Below are 16,400 nucleotides of genomic sequence, written 5' to 3'. Positions count from 1 at the left end.
AAAGATCTTGTGATTATGTAAATACTGCTCACAAAAAGTACCCAAGTGGTAAAGAGCTGAGCTTTTGATAAGTTGACTATCATACCTGGTGTAATGACCTTTAGCTTTTTCAGAAGTTTGATGTGAGTGTCCGGTTTGACTGGATGTTTCACAAATTCGGCACAGCCACAGTTTTCAAGCAGAGTAAAATAATAAAGTAAACGGATGTGGTCCACACCGTTGATGCCTGGATAAACATATTTTGTCATGTGCTCATGAAAAGCTTCTGGGTTGGTTTTCAGGACATCAAAAAGGTCAAGAGTTTGGACTCTACTTTCAATTTCAGTCGTTGAAAACCTGAGAGTAAAATATATTCGTACAAATTTCTATGAGAGTTGGAGTGAATGAATTTTACTGTTGAAAATGTAAGTAAACAAGTTATGAATGTCAGGTAGCGTCCCTCATATTGTCCCACTGAGCTATGCCGCATATGTGGCCTGACAAATTGTTTGGCTCTCATTACTGGGCCTGCAACTTTTATCACAATTTTATGAGCAAATTACTGAAGTACTGCATTACTGAGCTGTGGAATCTTCTATGGAAATTATGGTTCATACTGCTCATTTAAGAAATGGTTCACATTATTATGCTGTGTACAGTGTTTACTTCTAATGGCCATCTGTTACATGTGGCATGCCATATAGAGGTTGGCTATTGTATAATAAATCATTCAGCTCAATGTGAAAAACCATTGAGCTGGAAAATCGTAGTGGGAACAATCCTGATCTTTCCTGTCTTGCAATATATTTTCCTATGGCCTATGGAAATAACCATTTCTGTACTTCATCAGGCAGATGGCCTTTGTTTTGTACACTATTAAAAAAACGATTACTCTGAATTTTAAGTGAGATTATGTGATAATCTCATATCCTTTACCCAAGTACCTGACAAATGGAAGACTCAATATACTCAAAATACACAGATGTAGCCTCTCACTGTCGCTGTTGCCAGTACTAGAAGCAAGTCATTCAGAAAATTTGGTAAACTAGTACTCCTCATTTTCTTAACTTCACTTCGTAATTATATAACATTTCTGATCAAATTATTTTTCTTTATATCTCAGCATTAAATATAGCCATTTAAAAGTTATACATAGCAAATGAATCATTCCTGCAAAACAGAAGCAGCATTTTCCACGCCCCTCGGCCCTTTCTTGTCAAGCTGACTGGACCGATCTGTCTGGTCTGAAAAAATCTCTATTTGTCAGTAATAAAAGATGGAAGCCCATCTCTTTTAGGGACTCTCTCAGAATAGTTTCCTTCTCGAGTCCGTCTCGATTGATTACCAAACAAAGATTTTGCTATGCAGTTGGGGTCAGGGAGCAGGCAATCTAGGATTTAATTCTGCAGGGATACAAGTTTACCATGGAATCTTTTAATATGCAAAGCAGAAAATACTGCTGGCTCTTGGAGTGAGGACATCTAAACTGCTCTATTACAAACATTTTGGTTTTGGGGAAAGTGAACTACATGAGGCAGAGCATTATGTCTGGCCCCAGGAGAGCTTTGCTTTGGATTTTTTTAAATTTAAATTTAGAGTATCCAATTCATTTTCATATTGTTTTTCCCAATTAAGGGGCAATTTAGCGTGGCCAATCCACCTAGCTTGCACATCTTTGGGTTGTGGGGGCAAAACCCACGCATACACGGGAAAATGTGCAAACTCCACACAGACAGTGACCCAGAGCCGGGATCGAACCTGGGACCTCGGTGCCGTGAAGCCACAGTGCTAACCACTGCGCCACCGTGCTGCCCCCCACTTTGGATTTTTGTCTCAGTTTGAAAAGAGCTTAATAGAAATCCATTCAGGTTTCCAAAATATCTTGAGAATGCACTTAATGTGCGATAACTGTTCAGTCTCAATTCTCTCGGATGGATGGATATTTTGCCTGTATTGAAGTTTTACTGCACTTTACTTACAACATCAAAGTATCTTCTCCTTGAAAATCAAGGAAAGAAAGGTTCCTCAGTTGTTTGCTGAACTTTGGTGAAGGCATTAAGGGGTGACCATGAGGACAACTGTCCAGTGCTCATCTAAAAGAATGGGAGGCTTGGTGAATTTGGCAGAAAATACCGAAAGAGTAGTCAAATTCTACCCCATATGTAGAGAGACACTCTGGCAACAGGTGTAGAAAGAACTAAAAATGTGGTTACATACAATGGAATAGAAATAACTGCTACTGAAAACAACCACAAAGACTGAATTCTTTCCAAACACAGTATCTTTAGGTGGCTCAAAGGATACAAACACTCCTTCAAATACGACAGTTGTTTTTTAAAAATTGTGTTTGTAGAGATTGAAACAATTGTTGAAGATTGTAATTCACTCATCGGTTCTATCATGCATTAGAAAAACAACTCATTTCCTATTTAGGATTGCTGAGCATAATCAGATAAACTCGAAACATTATATAACTTACTTTAGTAAATGGCATGTGATTTGTATATTTCAAAAACGAAGGTAAGCCTTACCTCACTGTGCTAACTTCGACATCAGGGGCGGGATTCTCCGATGCCCGGTCGGAAAATCACCGGGGATCGGCATGAATCCTGCCCCTGCCGCACTCGAAATTCTCCCGCCCCCCCCCCCAAAAATTGCCCCGGCGTAAGTCCCGCCGCATGCCTCAGAGAATGGTGGGGACCGGCGCAACTCAATGGGCCCAGGGGCTCCACGAATTCTCAGGCCAGCGATGGGCCGAAGTCCCGCCTGTTCTTTGCCAGTCCCGCCGGCGTAAATTAGAGTAGGTTCCTTACCGGCGGGACCTGGTGGCACAGGCGGCCTCCAGGGTTCTTGGGGGTGTGTGGGGGGATCTGACCGCAGGAGGTGCCCCCATGGTGGCCTGGCCCGCAATCGGGGCCCACCGATCCGCAGGCGGGCCTGTGCCTTGGGGGCACTCTATCCTTTCGCACCGGAGGTTGTGATCCTCAGCCATTCCCGGTGTGGAAGCAAAGCCCTCTGCGCATGCGCGGGGATGACGCCAGCACACGCTGGCGCTCCCGTGCATGCGTCATTCTCGCGCCAGCCGGCGGAGGCCCTTTGGCGCCGGTTGGCGTGGCGTCAAGCCCCTTCCCCGCCGCGGCGCAAACCACTCCGGGGCGGGCCTAGCCCCTGAAGGTGCGGACGATTCCGCACCTTTGGGGCGGCCCGGCGCTGGAGTGATTCACGACATTCCGTCCCGCCGGGTAGGGGAGAATCCCGCCCCAGATCTTTTTTCAACCTTCATTTCTACAAGGTTGTTAGTCTAAATGAGTGAACAGATCTAAATCAAGTTTATCATCTTTATAATTAACAGGGTGCAAAAAAAAAATCAAAAATAGATTTCTCCATTCATGTTTTTCCTTCTCCTATTTTTTTGCCAACCCCCTACTGTTCGGTTCACAAGCATCAGCCATCCACAGGTGCTTCATCCAGTTGTTCATAATTCTGATGGAAAACGTGACTGTGAGAGCCTACAAACTATTTGATATAAAGAGTATCATAAATGAGCCCTACCCTCTTCCAATGTCTACATGGGTGTAGCCTCAGGAGAGGGAGCCCTGCCTAGAAGTCTACGGTCAATGATAACACTTTTACTGTTACCGTGTTTGAGATTTTCTATCTTAGCAGAGAGCAAAGCGATGATTTTCCTCATCTACAAGGCTTTGAGACTTTTCACAATCATCAGGATCAGCGGAAATTGTTTCTGCAATGAGCAGTGGTGCCTAGTTTTAAACACCTTTTTCGAATCCTATTGCTTTGAATATATTTTGAGTTCATAATAGAAAAAAACTCAAAGGTAATTTCTGTTCTCTAACAGACTACATATTTATGTGAAAAATGATTTCACTGGGACAGAATGATGTTAGAAACTTGACATATAAGTTTTGTCGCTTTACTACAACAAAATGGGGTTGATAAAATGACATCTTTAAGAAGTAACTTTGCTGCAATGTTTAGTGTGTTAAGCGTGTCAAGGACATTTCTGTAGGGAATGCTTCTGGCTGAATTAAAACAAAAACATGGCATTCTATCACTGATAACAGTCCCTGGTTTATTATAACATTTAATATCCTATGTAGTTTAGGACTCCCTCGCCAATAGTGCAGATAATTTTAAAAGGACACCCTCGACAGAACTTGCTCTTCCCTAATACAAAGTGTCTCAATGTCTCCCAAATGCAGGATGAAAATGAATATATTGTCGTGTTGTTCTCAGGAATATATTACCATAACACGGATAGATTCTTTTAACTGCCGTTATGTGTCATTTACTTAGAGTAAGAACTGAAAATCAGGATTGGGAAGTATGTAGCCAAATGGTGCAAAAAATGGTTGTAAAATTACCCCATTACCTCGGCTACTTACCCACTATCAGTGAAAAGAAATTCCAAATGTGTCATGTAAACCTCCCAGAGTGGGATACTATAACGCTGAGCTAAAGACAGAGAGATCTTGTACACATTTTCCTCCAAGGTTCTGTTGAAAAAACAAATTATTTATAAATATGGAAATATCAGTTGAAATCATCCTGTCAGAAAATTCATGTAAGTAATCCCTTTGAAACAAAACTTGATAGGTAAATTAAGTTAACAGATAAATAAAGCTATCTGCAAGTCGTTAACTTTGAACTGCATAGTCTTTTCATCTGGAGATTGTGAGAAAAACTGATTAAGATAGCTATGACCTTGAAATTCTTTGAGGGTATTCCTCAATCTTTTGCTGGAAACAGAAATGGAAAATACAAATGGCTGTTTAAACAGTTTCTCTGAAGGACCCTGCCAGTTTTCCACTGAAGTTGCTGCGGGAGACTAAGCAATCACTGTAGAATTTCAGAGTCTACATTTTCCAGCATGGATAATTTGGAAGGCGTCCGAGCCAAGGTTTACAAATCACATTAGTTCTAGTCTCCTTTCACTTGCTATAAAAAAAAATACACAAGTTTTCTTCAAAATTACTCTCGAGTTTCCCTGGACAACTTAATCATCAGCAGACACATAAAACTTCAGTAATATGCAGTTTTTAATTAATCATTCACACAGTTGGAAGACATTTCCCAGTGATATGAAACACACAGTACAGGTAAAGTGATTGTGTATAGCTTATTTCAATTTAAATGGACTGGGCTGATTAATTGAAACATCACCAGAAAGGCTGAGTTTGAACTTCATTATTGCTGTGCAGTATTGCTCCCAGTGGACATGGATCCACTTCAGTAACTCTTCTGAACATGGCACTAACCCAACCAGCAGATTCCAATAGATTGATGCAAATAAATATAGGAAACAAGAATATCAGAATGTGGGAGCATGATGTTGCCATTTAGCTTTATTCTGTCATCTAGACCGTACATAACTGTATCTATATGGTACCTTTAATGTAATAAAACATCCCAAGGCGCTTCACATGAGCGGAATCAGGCAATAAATCAACATCAATCCAAAAAAAAGAGAGTGGAGCGGGTGACTGGAAGCTTTGTCAAAGAGATAGACGTAAAGTTACATTTTAATTGACAAGTGGAGTGGTGAAGGGATGGAATTCCAGAGTTTAGGGACCAGACAAATGAAACCAATGTTGGAGTGAAAGACGTGGGGATGTACAAGGGTCCAGAAACGGAGCAGCTCAAATTTCTTGGATCATTGTAGGGCTGGAGGAATAGGGAGAGAGCATGCCATAGATTGGTTTGAAAAAATAAGGATGAGAATTTTAAAATCAATGTACACAGGGGTCAGGAGACACTGCAGTTTGGTGAGCTCAGGGTGATGGATGAATGGGACACGGTGAGAGATTACAGGCAGCAGTTTTCAGCGTACTCAAGTGATGAAGGAGGAAGCTGGGTGGTGGCAGGTGCTTCGGAACAGTTGAGTATGGAGGTAATGAAAATATGGAAGGGGATTCAGTATGCAAGCTAATTAAAAATACAAATGGCTAGAATATACTGGAATAGGGCACCTTATGGCATGCTTTGCAAATTGGATTTTTCGATTAACTTAAGTTCAAAATCTTAAGAGCTGCAAATGTGAAATAATAAGGTTAATTATGTATTTAGAAAAGTAAGAGGACATTTTGCATGCCGGCTTTCTGTAGAGCCATCCAGTCAGTCCCATTCCCCTTTTCTATCCCTGTAGCCCTGCAGGTTTATTTCCTTCAAGTGCTCTTTAATCACTGACCGTCTCTGCTTCATTCATAGAGAATGTGTTCCAGGTCATTACTATTCGCTGGCTCAAAAGCTATTTCTCACATTCATTCTGCATCTCTACCCAAAAGATTTAAATGTGTCCTATAGTCCTTTTACCATCAGCTAATGGGAATAGTTTCTCCCTTTATACCTTAATCAAATCTGTCATAATTTTGTATATCTCTATCAAATCCCCTCTTGCTGCAAGGAGATCAGCATAAGCTTCTCCTACCCAATTTCACAGCTAAAATTCCTTGTCTCTGGAACCAATCTGGTAAATCTCCTCTGCATCGTTCCAAGGATCCTCTCATCTTTCCTAAAGTGTGGCAACCAGAACTGGACTCAATTAAATTGCTGTGGTCTAGCAAGAGCTTTACAAAGGTTCAACATCACTTCCCTGCTTTTATCGTCAATGGAGTCTAGGAACAATTACTCCAGTTTCACTTCCTGTCTTTCTGGTCTTCCAACCTTGAATGGTACGAAATATAAATTTAGTAATCAAAAGGGTATGTGAGTTGTGGAATACCAGCCCTAATTTTCTGTTTATTGAAAAAGTGAGATTAATTTGCATCTATGGACAATCCAACAATGTAATGAAACTTGTGGGGAGTTCAACAACAGAATCCATTTTGCAAGGATTACTGCAAAGTGGCTCAAATTGCCCCACTATTTGCGGTGTTTTGCAATTTAGGCCTTATGTCTTCAACACCACATACTGCTGTTTTTTTAAAACAGGCATTATTGCCTCAGCAAATTTTGAGCTAAAGATTTCCTCATATGAACCTATAATCCATTACTTTGACTGGATTAGCGAACAGTCTGTTCTTCAAATCATAAACCCAACAGAGATTAAATTCGAGATGTATCTTGTGTTTTTTGCAGTTTCTGATCAATCTCTTAATTTGTCACAATTACTTTTACATTTCATCTCTTGTATACCGAAACAAAAATATAGCATCTCTCAAATTTCTGTAGCTCAACCAAAAGCTACATCAGAGACAAGTCAGTGCCAAAGTCTTTCTCTTTTGCTTATGTTGGAGCTGGCTTTGCTTCATATTTTTATTCCTTATAAAGCTTGGGGTAGCCACCGCAGAAGCTCAATGGGGAAAGGTCACTGTCTAAGACCTTTCAGCCATAATGTACTGAGGGGAGGGGAATTATATAGAACCCCTTGGGCTCACATTGAATGTATACAGTGAATATTATATGCATCAAAAGTGTACTGAAGCACTTCAGAGTGCACCTTGATCTATGCAGACCACTTAAATGCCATTGCACTTTTCCAACAACCATTTTAAAATGTCTGTTATGTTCCTTTTACTGTGTCGAAGCACTTTAAAGTGCAACATAAATAATAATAATCACTTATTGTCACAAGCAGGCTTCAATTAAGTTTCTGTGAAAAGCCCCTAGTCGCCTGTTCGGGGAGACTGGTACAGGAATTGAACCCGCGCTGCTGGCATTGTCTGTAACTTGCATTGATTGGAATAATTTTATACTTACTCTGCTAATCCTAGAATTGTCTCCCTTTTATATTGGCTATCTGTTGCGAATCGCTGTACATCCACACCTTTGCCAAGGCCTTGAAGTGTCTGAGCTTGTGTGAAGTCTGTCAACAACTCATTGTAATAGATAAGGTGATGAACCAGTGTCTGTATTTCATCTGACCAATTGAAGTCTGCATTTTCAGTCACATGTTTTGTGACCACTTTAATTACCTCCTTGGGATCAGCCTGTAAATTTTCAGATGCATTGATGAAAGTTTATAAACTATTATTTTTTTTAAATTACCCTCTCCCCTACATGATATGATATTCTTTAAACAGTTTGCTGCAAAACAAAAATGAGAATAATAAAATAGATATCATGGAAGTTTTCTGGACAGTGCTTGTAATATTTATGAATAATTCATTCAACATCACTATGACCATATAACTATGTTTAACACATGAAAGCGCTATTCTTCAGACCAATGATCTACTGCCATAAAAGTCTCATATTTACATCAGCCTGCATCTAGCAGTCAGTGAGAACTCTCTCCTGTAGTATCTCCTTCCTTCCCTATGAACGGTATGCATTGTTGGTACAGCATGCAAGAAACAATACTTTTCACTATATACTAATACATGTGACAATAATAAATGAAATTTGAAATCAAATCAAATCAAGTGGAGCCATACACTGCTGAATGCAGTTTAAACTGCATTCCAACGTTTTTTTGTTGGTTTGTTATCAATGTGAAGTTTTATAAGCTGCATTTATTTTGGACTGTCTCTTTACGCAAGGTAAAATGGAAGAATGAAGAGGATCTTGTAATCTGCTTTGAATTCTGCCCAACAAACTTGGGTGGCTTGGTTTACACGGCCATGGGGTAGGGGGTTGAGACTTGCAGGGAGAAAGAAAGCTGCAAAATGTTCACACCTGAAAACAAAGGCAGGAGTAGTTAGATTAACTGTGGTCATACATTCAGCCTCCAAGTTTTTGGGTAGAGAGAGAGGGAGAGAAAGAGAAATCTAAGATACAAGAGTTGCAGCTGGTGTGGTCAGTATAGTGGAGAAGGCTGCTGACTCCTCAGTGAGCTATCCAGTGGAATGTGAGAGGTCTCTTGTTGGAAGAGATGCATCTCGTGGCACTCCAAAGAATTGGAAGATTTGACCTGGTGAGATCAGGAGAAATTTGATTTATTGTCATGTATACCGAGGTACAGTATTGGTCCGTGCGGACAGTCCAGACAGGACAGTCCAGACAGATCGTTCCATAAATGAAAAAACATAGGACATGCATAAATACACAATGTAAATACATATGCACAAGCATTGGGAGAGCATACGGAGTGTAGTGCTACTCAGTAGAGAAGATGTGTTAAGAGATCAGTTCAGTCCATAAGAGGGTCATTCAGGAGGCTGGTAACAGTGGGGAAGCAGCTGATTTCGAACCTGCTAGTGTGTGTTCTCAGACTTTTGTATCTCCTGCCTGATGGAAGAAGTTGGAAGAGAGAATAACCCAGGTGGGAGGGGTCTTTGATTAGGCTGCCTGCTTTCCCAAGGCAGAGGGGGTGTTGACAAAGTCAATGGATGAGAGGCGGGTTTGCATGATGGACTGGGTTGTGTTCACAACTCTATGCAGTTTCTTATATATCATTATTATTTCATTGTCCCTGGGTCAGAATTCTGGAATTCCCTTTCCAATACACTCTCGGTCTACTTACATCAGGTGAATTACAACAGCTTAAGGAAACAGCTCACCAGAACTTTCTCAAGGGCAATTAGGGAAGGTAACATATTGTGGCCATGTCAGTTATGCTGTCATCCCATGAAGACATGAAGAAATTGAATAAATTAGAAAGCAACCTCCTGAATCTTTAAGTGTGCAGCTAAATATAGAAATCGGGAAATCACTATCAAAATGACCCTTCTCCATATGCCTGTGCTAAAACAGGCTTGGCATTCAAACCTGAAGTTGCTGTACTGACAACACCAATTCCTCATGAAATATGGCTTAAGATACAGTTGGTGCATTCAGGTGTTGATGACTTGAAAAGGCAAAATTACTGCCAAACAACGCCTCTAGAACTGAAAATTAAATTTTACATATGTGGCATCTCATGCCTTGGGAATTTTACTCGTGATGGATATTTAAGGATTTTTTAAAACTTCAATTTCTCCAATTCTTTTGGCGCTCTCTCAAATTCATCTTTCTTTCCTGATCCCTATTTCATCTTCTAAACATGATTGTAATCAGAATTTACAATTCCTGGTTTTTACTTTCAATTTTGATTCAACATGCCTCAGTGAGAATTCTTCAATCTGTTTGATGAAGAGCCACCCTGTTGCTTGCCCTCTTTCACACATGCCCTAAATTCCCTGTAGATGAGCGGCACGGTGGCACAGTGGTTGGCACTGCTGCCCCACAGTTCCAGGAACCCGGGTTCGATTCTGATCTTGGGTGACTGTGTAGAGTTTGCGTATTCTCTTCGTGTCTGTGTGGATTTCTTCCATGTGCTCCGGTTTCCTTCCACAGTCTAAAGAGGTGCAGGTTAGGTGGATTGGCCATTCTAAATTGGCCCTTAGTGGCCAAAGATGTGTAGGTTAGGTTCTGGGTATTGGGCAGGGGAGTGAGTCTAGGTCAAATGCTCGTTTGGGGGATAGGTGCAGACTTGATGGGCCGAATGGCCCCCTTCTACACTGTAGGGATTCTATGACACCCTGCTGAATCAGATGCACAATAGCAGCAAGTTGCGCAAATAACTCAATAACACTCAAGCCCCTAAAAAGTCTGTGAGAAACTGAGAGAACTTTTAACACTGCTCCTTGCCACTGGCTCTAATTTTTTGGAAAATTGTTTTAATTGAGTTTTCATGTCTTATATCCAACAATTTCTAAATTATAAAACTGCACGAAACCAACACGTATTCACAAGTGAGCATTTTATTCTGACAGGTCAGACAATTAGTCTGCAGCCCAGCCGAGCAAGAGAGGCAAAGGCTAGGGTGTCAGTCCCCTCCCTCTGGCTCATCTGATATCCCGAAGACCGCCACTTTTGGGCATGACTCCACCCATACTCCTACAACCCTGGACAGGGCCTCAAAGAAAGTCGTCCAGTACCCGACAAGTCTGGAGCAAGCCCAGAACATAATAATAATCTTTATTATTGTCACAAGTAGACTTACATTAACACTGCAATGAAGTTACTGTGAAAATCCCCTAGTCGCCACATTCCGCTGCCTTTTCGGGTACACTGAGGGAGAATTCAGAATGTCCAATTCACCTAACAACACATATTTCGGGACTCGGAGGAAACCCAAACAGACACAGGAAGAACGTCAGACTCTGCACAGACAGCGACCCAAGCCAGGAATCGAACCCAAGACCCTAGTATTGTGAAGCAACAGTGCTAACAGTTCCCCTTCCCTAGGTCACCCGCGTCCAGCAGCTCTTCGACTAACAAGTGTCCTGGCATCTGGGGTACTTCATTGTTTCTTTGCGGAGGATATTTTTGACCCGAGTGTACCTCAGGTTGTTTCTTCTTGATAGCTGGAACCTCTCCGTGAGTTTCCCCAGGGTCGCTACTCTATCGTTGGTGTACATATCCCGTCTGTGTACATATTCCTAACTGTCAGGGTCCCCTCGTTCTGTTTTCACCTTTTGAAGGTGGCTTCCATTACTACAAGACCGAACCTATGCTTGTTGCAGATGAGGGCCATGGTGGACATTTTGGTTTGACCGAAGTGTTGCCTCATTTAGCACTGCGTCCGGAGCTTGGGTACTACTGGGCTCCTCGAGTATTTGGCTGGCAGGGGTTGGAGAGCGGTTGTGACTAGGGCTCAGAGGAATATTCCTGTGCAGGAACTCTCGTCCATTATGCGTCCGGTTCCTTGACCCATCGCTGGACTTTTTCTGCGTTGGTCACCCAGTGGTAGAACTGTAGGTTCTTGAGTGCCAGGTCCCCCACTCCTCCTTTGCAGAACCTTCCTTTGGATCCTCGGGCACTTCCGTCCCACACAAACGCCATGATTAGCTTGTCAACTGTGTTGGAAAAGACCCTGGGGATGTAGATCGGGAGGGATCTGAACAGGAAGAGAAACCTGGGAAGCACATTAATTTTGATCGCCTGTATTCTCCCTGCGAGGGAGAATAAGAGTGGGCCCCATCTCTGAATGTCCTTTTTGACTTCCTCCACAAGACTTGTCAGTTTCATTTGTGGATCCCCGTCCAGTCCTGGGCTATTTGGATCTCCAGGTAGCAGAATTTGGTCTGGGCTTGCTTAAACGGCAATCCCCCCAGCTATGTCCCTCCCCCTGCGTGTCCACAGGGAAGATCTCGCTCTTGCTCAGGCTAAGCTTGTAACCCGAGAAGGCTCCTCATTATCCCTTACATGCTGGTCCGTAGGGTTTGAGATACAGTGGAGCAGGTCATCTGCACAGAGTGAGACTCTATGCTCTCTGTCTCCCCTCTGGATACCTCCCCACCACTTCGCCATTCTGAGGGCGATTGCAAGTGGTTCCATTAACAGAGCAACCAGCAGTGGGATCGCCAGCATCCCGGCCTTGTGCCCCCGTGCAGCTGGAAGTATGCAGAGCTGGTGGTGTTTGTTTGTATGCTGGCCATGGGAGCGCTGTACAGTAGTTTCATCCAAGTGAACAATGGCCCAAACCCAAACCGTTTCAGCATCTCTTTTGAGGTGCTTCAATTTGACTCTGTTGAAGGTCTTTTCTGCATTCAGGGAGATTATCACTTCTGGTGTTCTCTCCCCTAATGGGGTCATTGTCACGTTCAACAGGTGCTTAATGTTCGACATTAGCTGCCTGCCCTTGACAAAACTCATCTGGTCTTCGCCACTGACTCTTAAATGTGGTTCAATGTTTCTAGCTTTCTTCCAAGAATTTCAATGCTCAGTTCTTTTTAAAGCACCATTGATTGTTTCTGAGATTTTAAGAACATCCATTATCATAAGGTTTCCAATTGCATCTCCGAGATTCAAACATAATCTTTACCTGGGATATAAAACAGTTACGAGAATATCATGGATTTTGAATAGCCGATCTATTAATTCAGAAATTATTTGGCATCCCTTCTCAAACATTCATCCCCTCCACCACCGACAAACAGTGGCATCAATGTGCACGATCTACAGGATGCACTGCAAGAAGTCACCACGTTTCCTCAGACAACAACTTCTAAACCCACGACCGCTACCATCTAAATGATAAGGATAGCAGCTTTCTGGGAATACCACCACCTGGCGACTCACCTTCAAATCACTCATTATCCTTAGTTGAAAATATCTCACTGTTCCTTCACTGTCGCTAGGTCAAAATCCAGGAACTCCCCTGCCCCCTTCCTAACAGCACTGTGGAAGTACCTACACAGTTGGGACTGCAGCAGTTCAAGAAAGCAGTTCACCACCCTCTTCTGAAGGGCAACTAGAGATGGACAATAAATGCTGGCCTAGCCAGTGAAGCCCACATCCCATAAATGAAATTTAAAAAATTTGCCAAATATAATCTGCTCTCAAATACCTCATGCCTTACCTTGGGGTGATTTGCCAAGGCCCAGTTGACTGACACCAAGGTAATGTGAATGAACTTTGTAAATTGATAATGCAAATCATCTCTTTGAAACATGAAAGCTTTAGTGGAATAAAATATAACTTGGAGAAACCTTTTCCTGTACAGAACAGTACTACAATTATTTAAATTGTAGAACTTGATCACCTGAACAAAACTGAATAGTTGTGTGTGTAAAGCAAATTGCCATTGATGGCAACGAAGAATAATATTCAGTCAATAAGTTGTTTAAAAAAATGTTCTTGGGTGTTCTTCTTCTTTGAGGGCAGAGTATCTATTTGAAGCTATATTGTCATCATGCAGCTTTAATTAAAATTTTCTATGATTTCTATCCACTTTGTTCTGGTATTAAAATAGAAAATGTACAAAACTAAATGGAATATTCTGGGTGCCTGGTACGGTGCATTACTCCAGAGAATCAAATTAAGACACCTCATACAGCCTGACCTTCATCCAACCAAATGATCAATTTCTGTAACATTATCATGGGTACCATTGCACAAGATAGGAACTGAAAAAAACATGATTTACAGGCCACTCAGATTAAATTGACAAGTCCAAACTGTCAGTTCAAAGAATATATTATACGTACATATGTGGAATAATAGATACCAGAATCTTTGCCGCCAGACTCTAATGTAGTTTTATGTTTTACAAGAGATCAAGTGACTATATTCAAGTGGCAAAGGAATTGACAAAAAGTATTCAACTGTGGTAAACTGTTTAGTGCAGATGGAACTATCTGATATCGAGTAATTTAGCAGGAAGGGGTATGATGTACACCAGTACTGATGCTGTATCTATCTAACCTACGGCAGTTAAGTAGCGAAGATCTATAATTTTGTGAAATATTTCCTGCAATACGCAACTTAAAATGATCTAAGTACAATTTTGTTCCTTGGCACCAGGAATTGAACAAAATTGACCAGATGTAAAGATGATGGTAGATGAATAGGGAATCAGGATTGAAAAAGATCAAGGGCAGAAACTCACATGAAGCAAAGTACTTACACTGTGCTCTCAGTTACAAAATGGGATTTTACCCATCTTCTACTAAAAATGAGAATGACGTCTAGTGCTCTAGACATTTTAGCAGTTCCAGGCCACACCACTTGTGACTTTAATTGAATGAGTTAGACCTGATTAACAGATGGTGCAATATCACTTTATATCATGCAAACAGGACTCTTAAACATTGGCACAAAACATTTTCACACAACAGAACCATCAAGTTTACTGTGAAATACTAGAACAAAATATTTGCATTAAAAGACATTAAATGAAAATGTTCATGTTTTTGCAATATTAGTTGAACCCTGTTAATTCTGATTTTGAAAGCCACAACATAGAAAAACAGGAGTGAATTATTGGAATCATTTTAAAATAGTCAGGATATTCCAGCTCACAAAGCGGAGCATAGATTTCAGGTTTTATTGAATGTTAATTGATGACTTAAGGCATCTTATCTTGAGGACATGAATATTGATTTCTTTATCAACGTGAGCAGCTCCCTGTGAGTACATGTACAGTGGCGACAACTTTTTAAAAATCAAATCAAAGTGCAGGTGATCATTTAGGAATATACCAATTTATATTAAAGAGGTTCAATAAGCGGTCTTTTGATTTGCTTCAATAGGTCTGTGTTTGTCAATTCAGATTAAAGTGAGCAGCTCCCGACTTGTTAAAATTCTGTAGGAGTAAATATCTAACATGCATCATGAAAGATAATTCTATTTTAGCATCCATTAGCTTGCCAATATTCAAAACTGCTCAAATTAATTCAGTGTAAGCCATGAACATACAAATTAATACATGTTAGAAATACATGTTTCTGTTGCTGTATATATCATTTCTCTTCCGTATTTATTGCTTTGCAGGTAATTACTTGAGAGAGAGAAATACAGTTTTCAGTAATAAGTTACAATGCAATCTTAGTACTGTCTACAACACATGATATTTCAATTACACAATGTATTTCTACTGCAACTGATTCCTTTCCTGAGAAAAAACTAAGCACTAACCTTGTATAGAGGGTGGCACTTGTCCTTAAAACATGGACTTAAGCGGATGTAGATCTGCAAGGCATAATAGTATGCAGCAAACTGCAGGGACAAAGCTGAATGAGGCTGCTTCTCAAAGCATTTTGTAGCATCCACAATCTGTTCAGTTGAAAGCAAATAAGACGACATTTAAAAACAAAAAAATAAATTGTTCATAAGTTAAGCCATTTACAATAGCTGACATCAAGCACTAATTGGAGATTTCTTCACAAGTACAAATAAACTTATATTTTGGATATCTGACAGGGAAGTACTGTATTGGAATATTTTACAATACCACTCAATTTGTGAAAAGTCCATTTGAATTATTTCTTCAATTAAATGTTGTACCCTATTTTATAAATAATGTACAGATCCATTTATGGTTCATTTCTAAATCAAGTCAACTATTTAGAGATAACTTCTAAATCCAGCAATCCAACAGGGGCATTTCACAGAAATACTCCCATTGAAACTTTTGGAAAGTTGCAGTTTTCAGCCATCATGCTCGTAATTCCTCAATACTGTACTCACATTGCACAGGTAGGCTGTACTACACTCCAGTTCTTTTGAATCAAAAGTGCTATGAGCAGAGACGAACAATGTCAAAGGAGCAAGAAATATTACAATGCTTACTAATAACATTTTTTATTTTTTTCAACCTCCTGAAATCCTGCAGGAAGTAGTAAATGTTGCACCATTGTAAAACAATTTTGCTGAGGTGATCGTCACCATTATATTTTTTGAAGCCTTGCTCTAGGTTACATCCACCATTCTGCTTCAGATGTAACCAGCAGTCCTGCCTATTGTTTACACACAACTAGCCTGAAAATGTTTTTCACCGACACTTGGTACTTGTCCCACCTTGATTTGAGGATTACTGTTTTGAAATTGTCTTTAATAGTTATGATGGAAAACTTCAGTTTCACCAAGCTTCATTTATTACTTACATATGAACACCACTTTCCCGTCTGTCATGAGAGTTACGTCTCAGTGGTAAATGCAACCTCTCATTTTATAATTTTCTTGGACTAATATAGTTTATTTGTTGTTAGGGGCTGCTTTAGTACAAGGCTAAATGGTGGCTTTTAAAGCAGACCAAG

At 40.7% G+C, this 16,400-nt stretch overlaps 1 protein-coding gene across 2 annotated transcripts in view; it reads right to left on the bottom strand.

The window, feature by feature from the left end:
- The window catches only part of nbas (NBAS subunit of NRZ tethering complex), a 339,860-nt gene that overhangs the window by 90,687 nt on the left and 232,773 nt on the right, over positions 1 to 16,400 (bottom strand). For both annotated transcript variants that reach the window (XM_038800239.1, XM_038800240.1), the window contains exons 40-43: positions 15,280 to 15,417; positions 7,696 to 7,925; positions 4,383 to 4,493; positions 86 to 336 (exon numbers count right to left, since the gene is read on the bottom strand). In XM_038800239.1, coding sequence (XP_038656167.1) covers positions 86 to 336; positions 4,383 to 4,493; positions 7,696 to 7,925; positions 15,280 to 15,417 — 730 coding nt within the window. The remainder of the gene's footprint in view (positions 1 to 85; positions 337 to 4,382; positions 4,494 to 7,695; positions 7,926 to 15,279; positions 15,418 to 16,400) is intronic.

The sequence above is a fragment of the Scyliorhinus canicula genome, chromosome 6 (assembly GCF_902713615.1).
Source record: "Scyliorhinus canicula chromosome 6, sScyCan1.1, whole genome shotgun sequence".
Lineage (NCBI taxonomy): Eukaryota > Metazoa > Chordata > Chondrichthyes > Carcharhiniformes > Scyliorhinidae > Scyliorhinus > Scyliorhinus canicula.
Note: the sequence above shows the minus strand (reverse complement) of the source record. Positions and strands in the feature narration are given on the sequence as shown.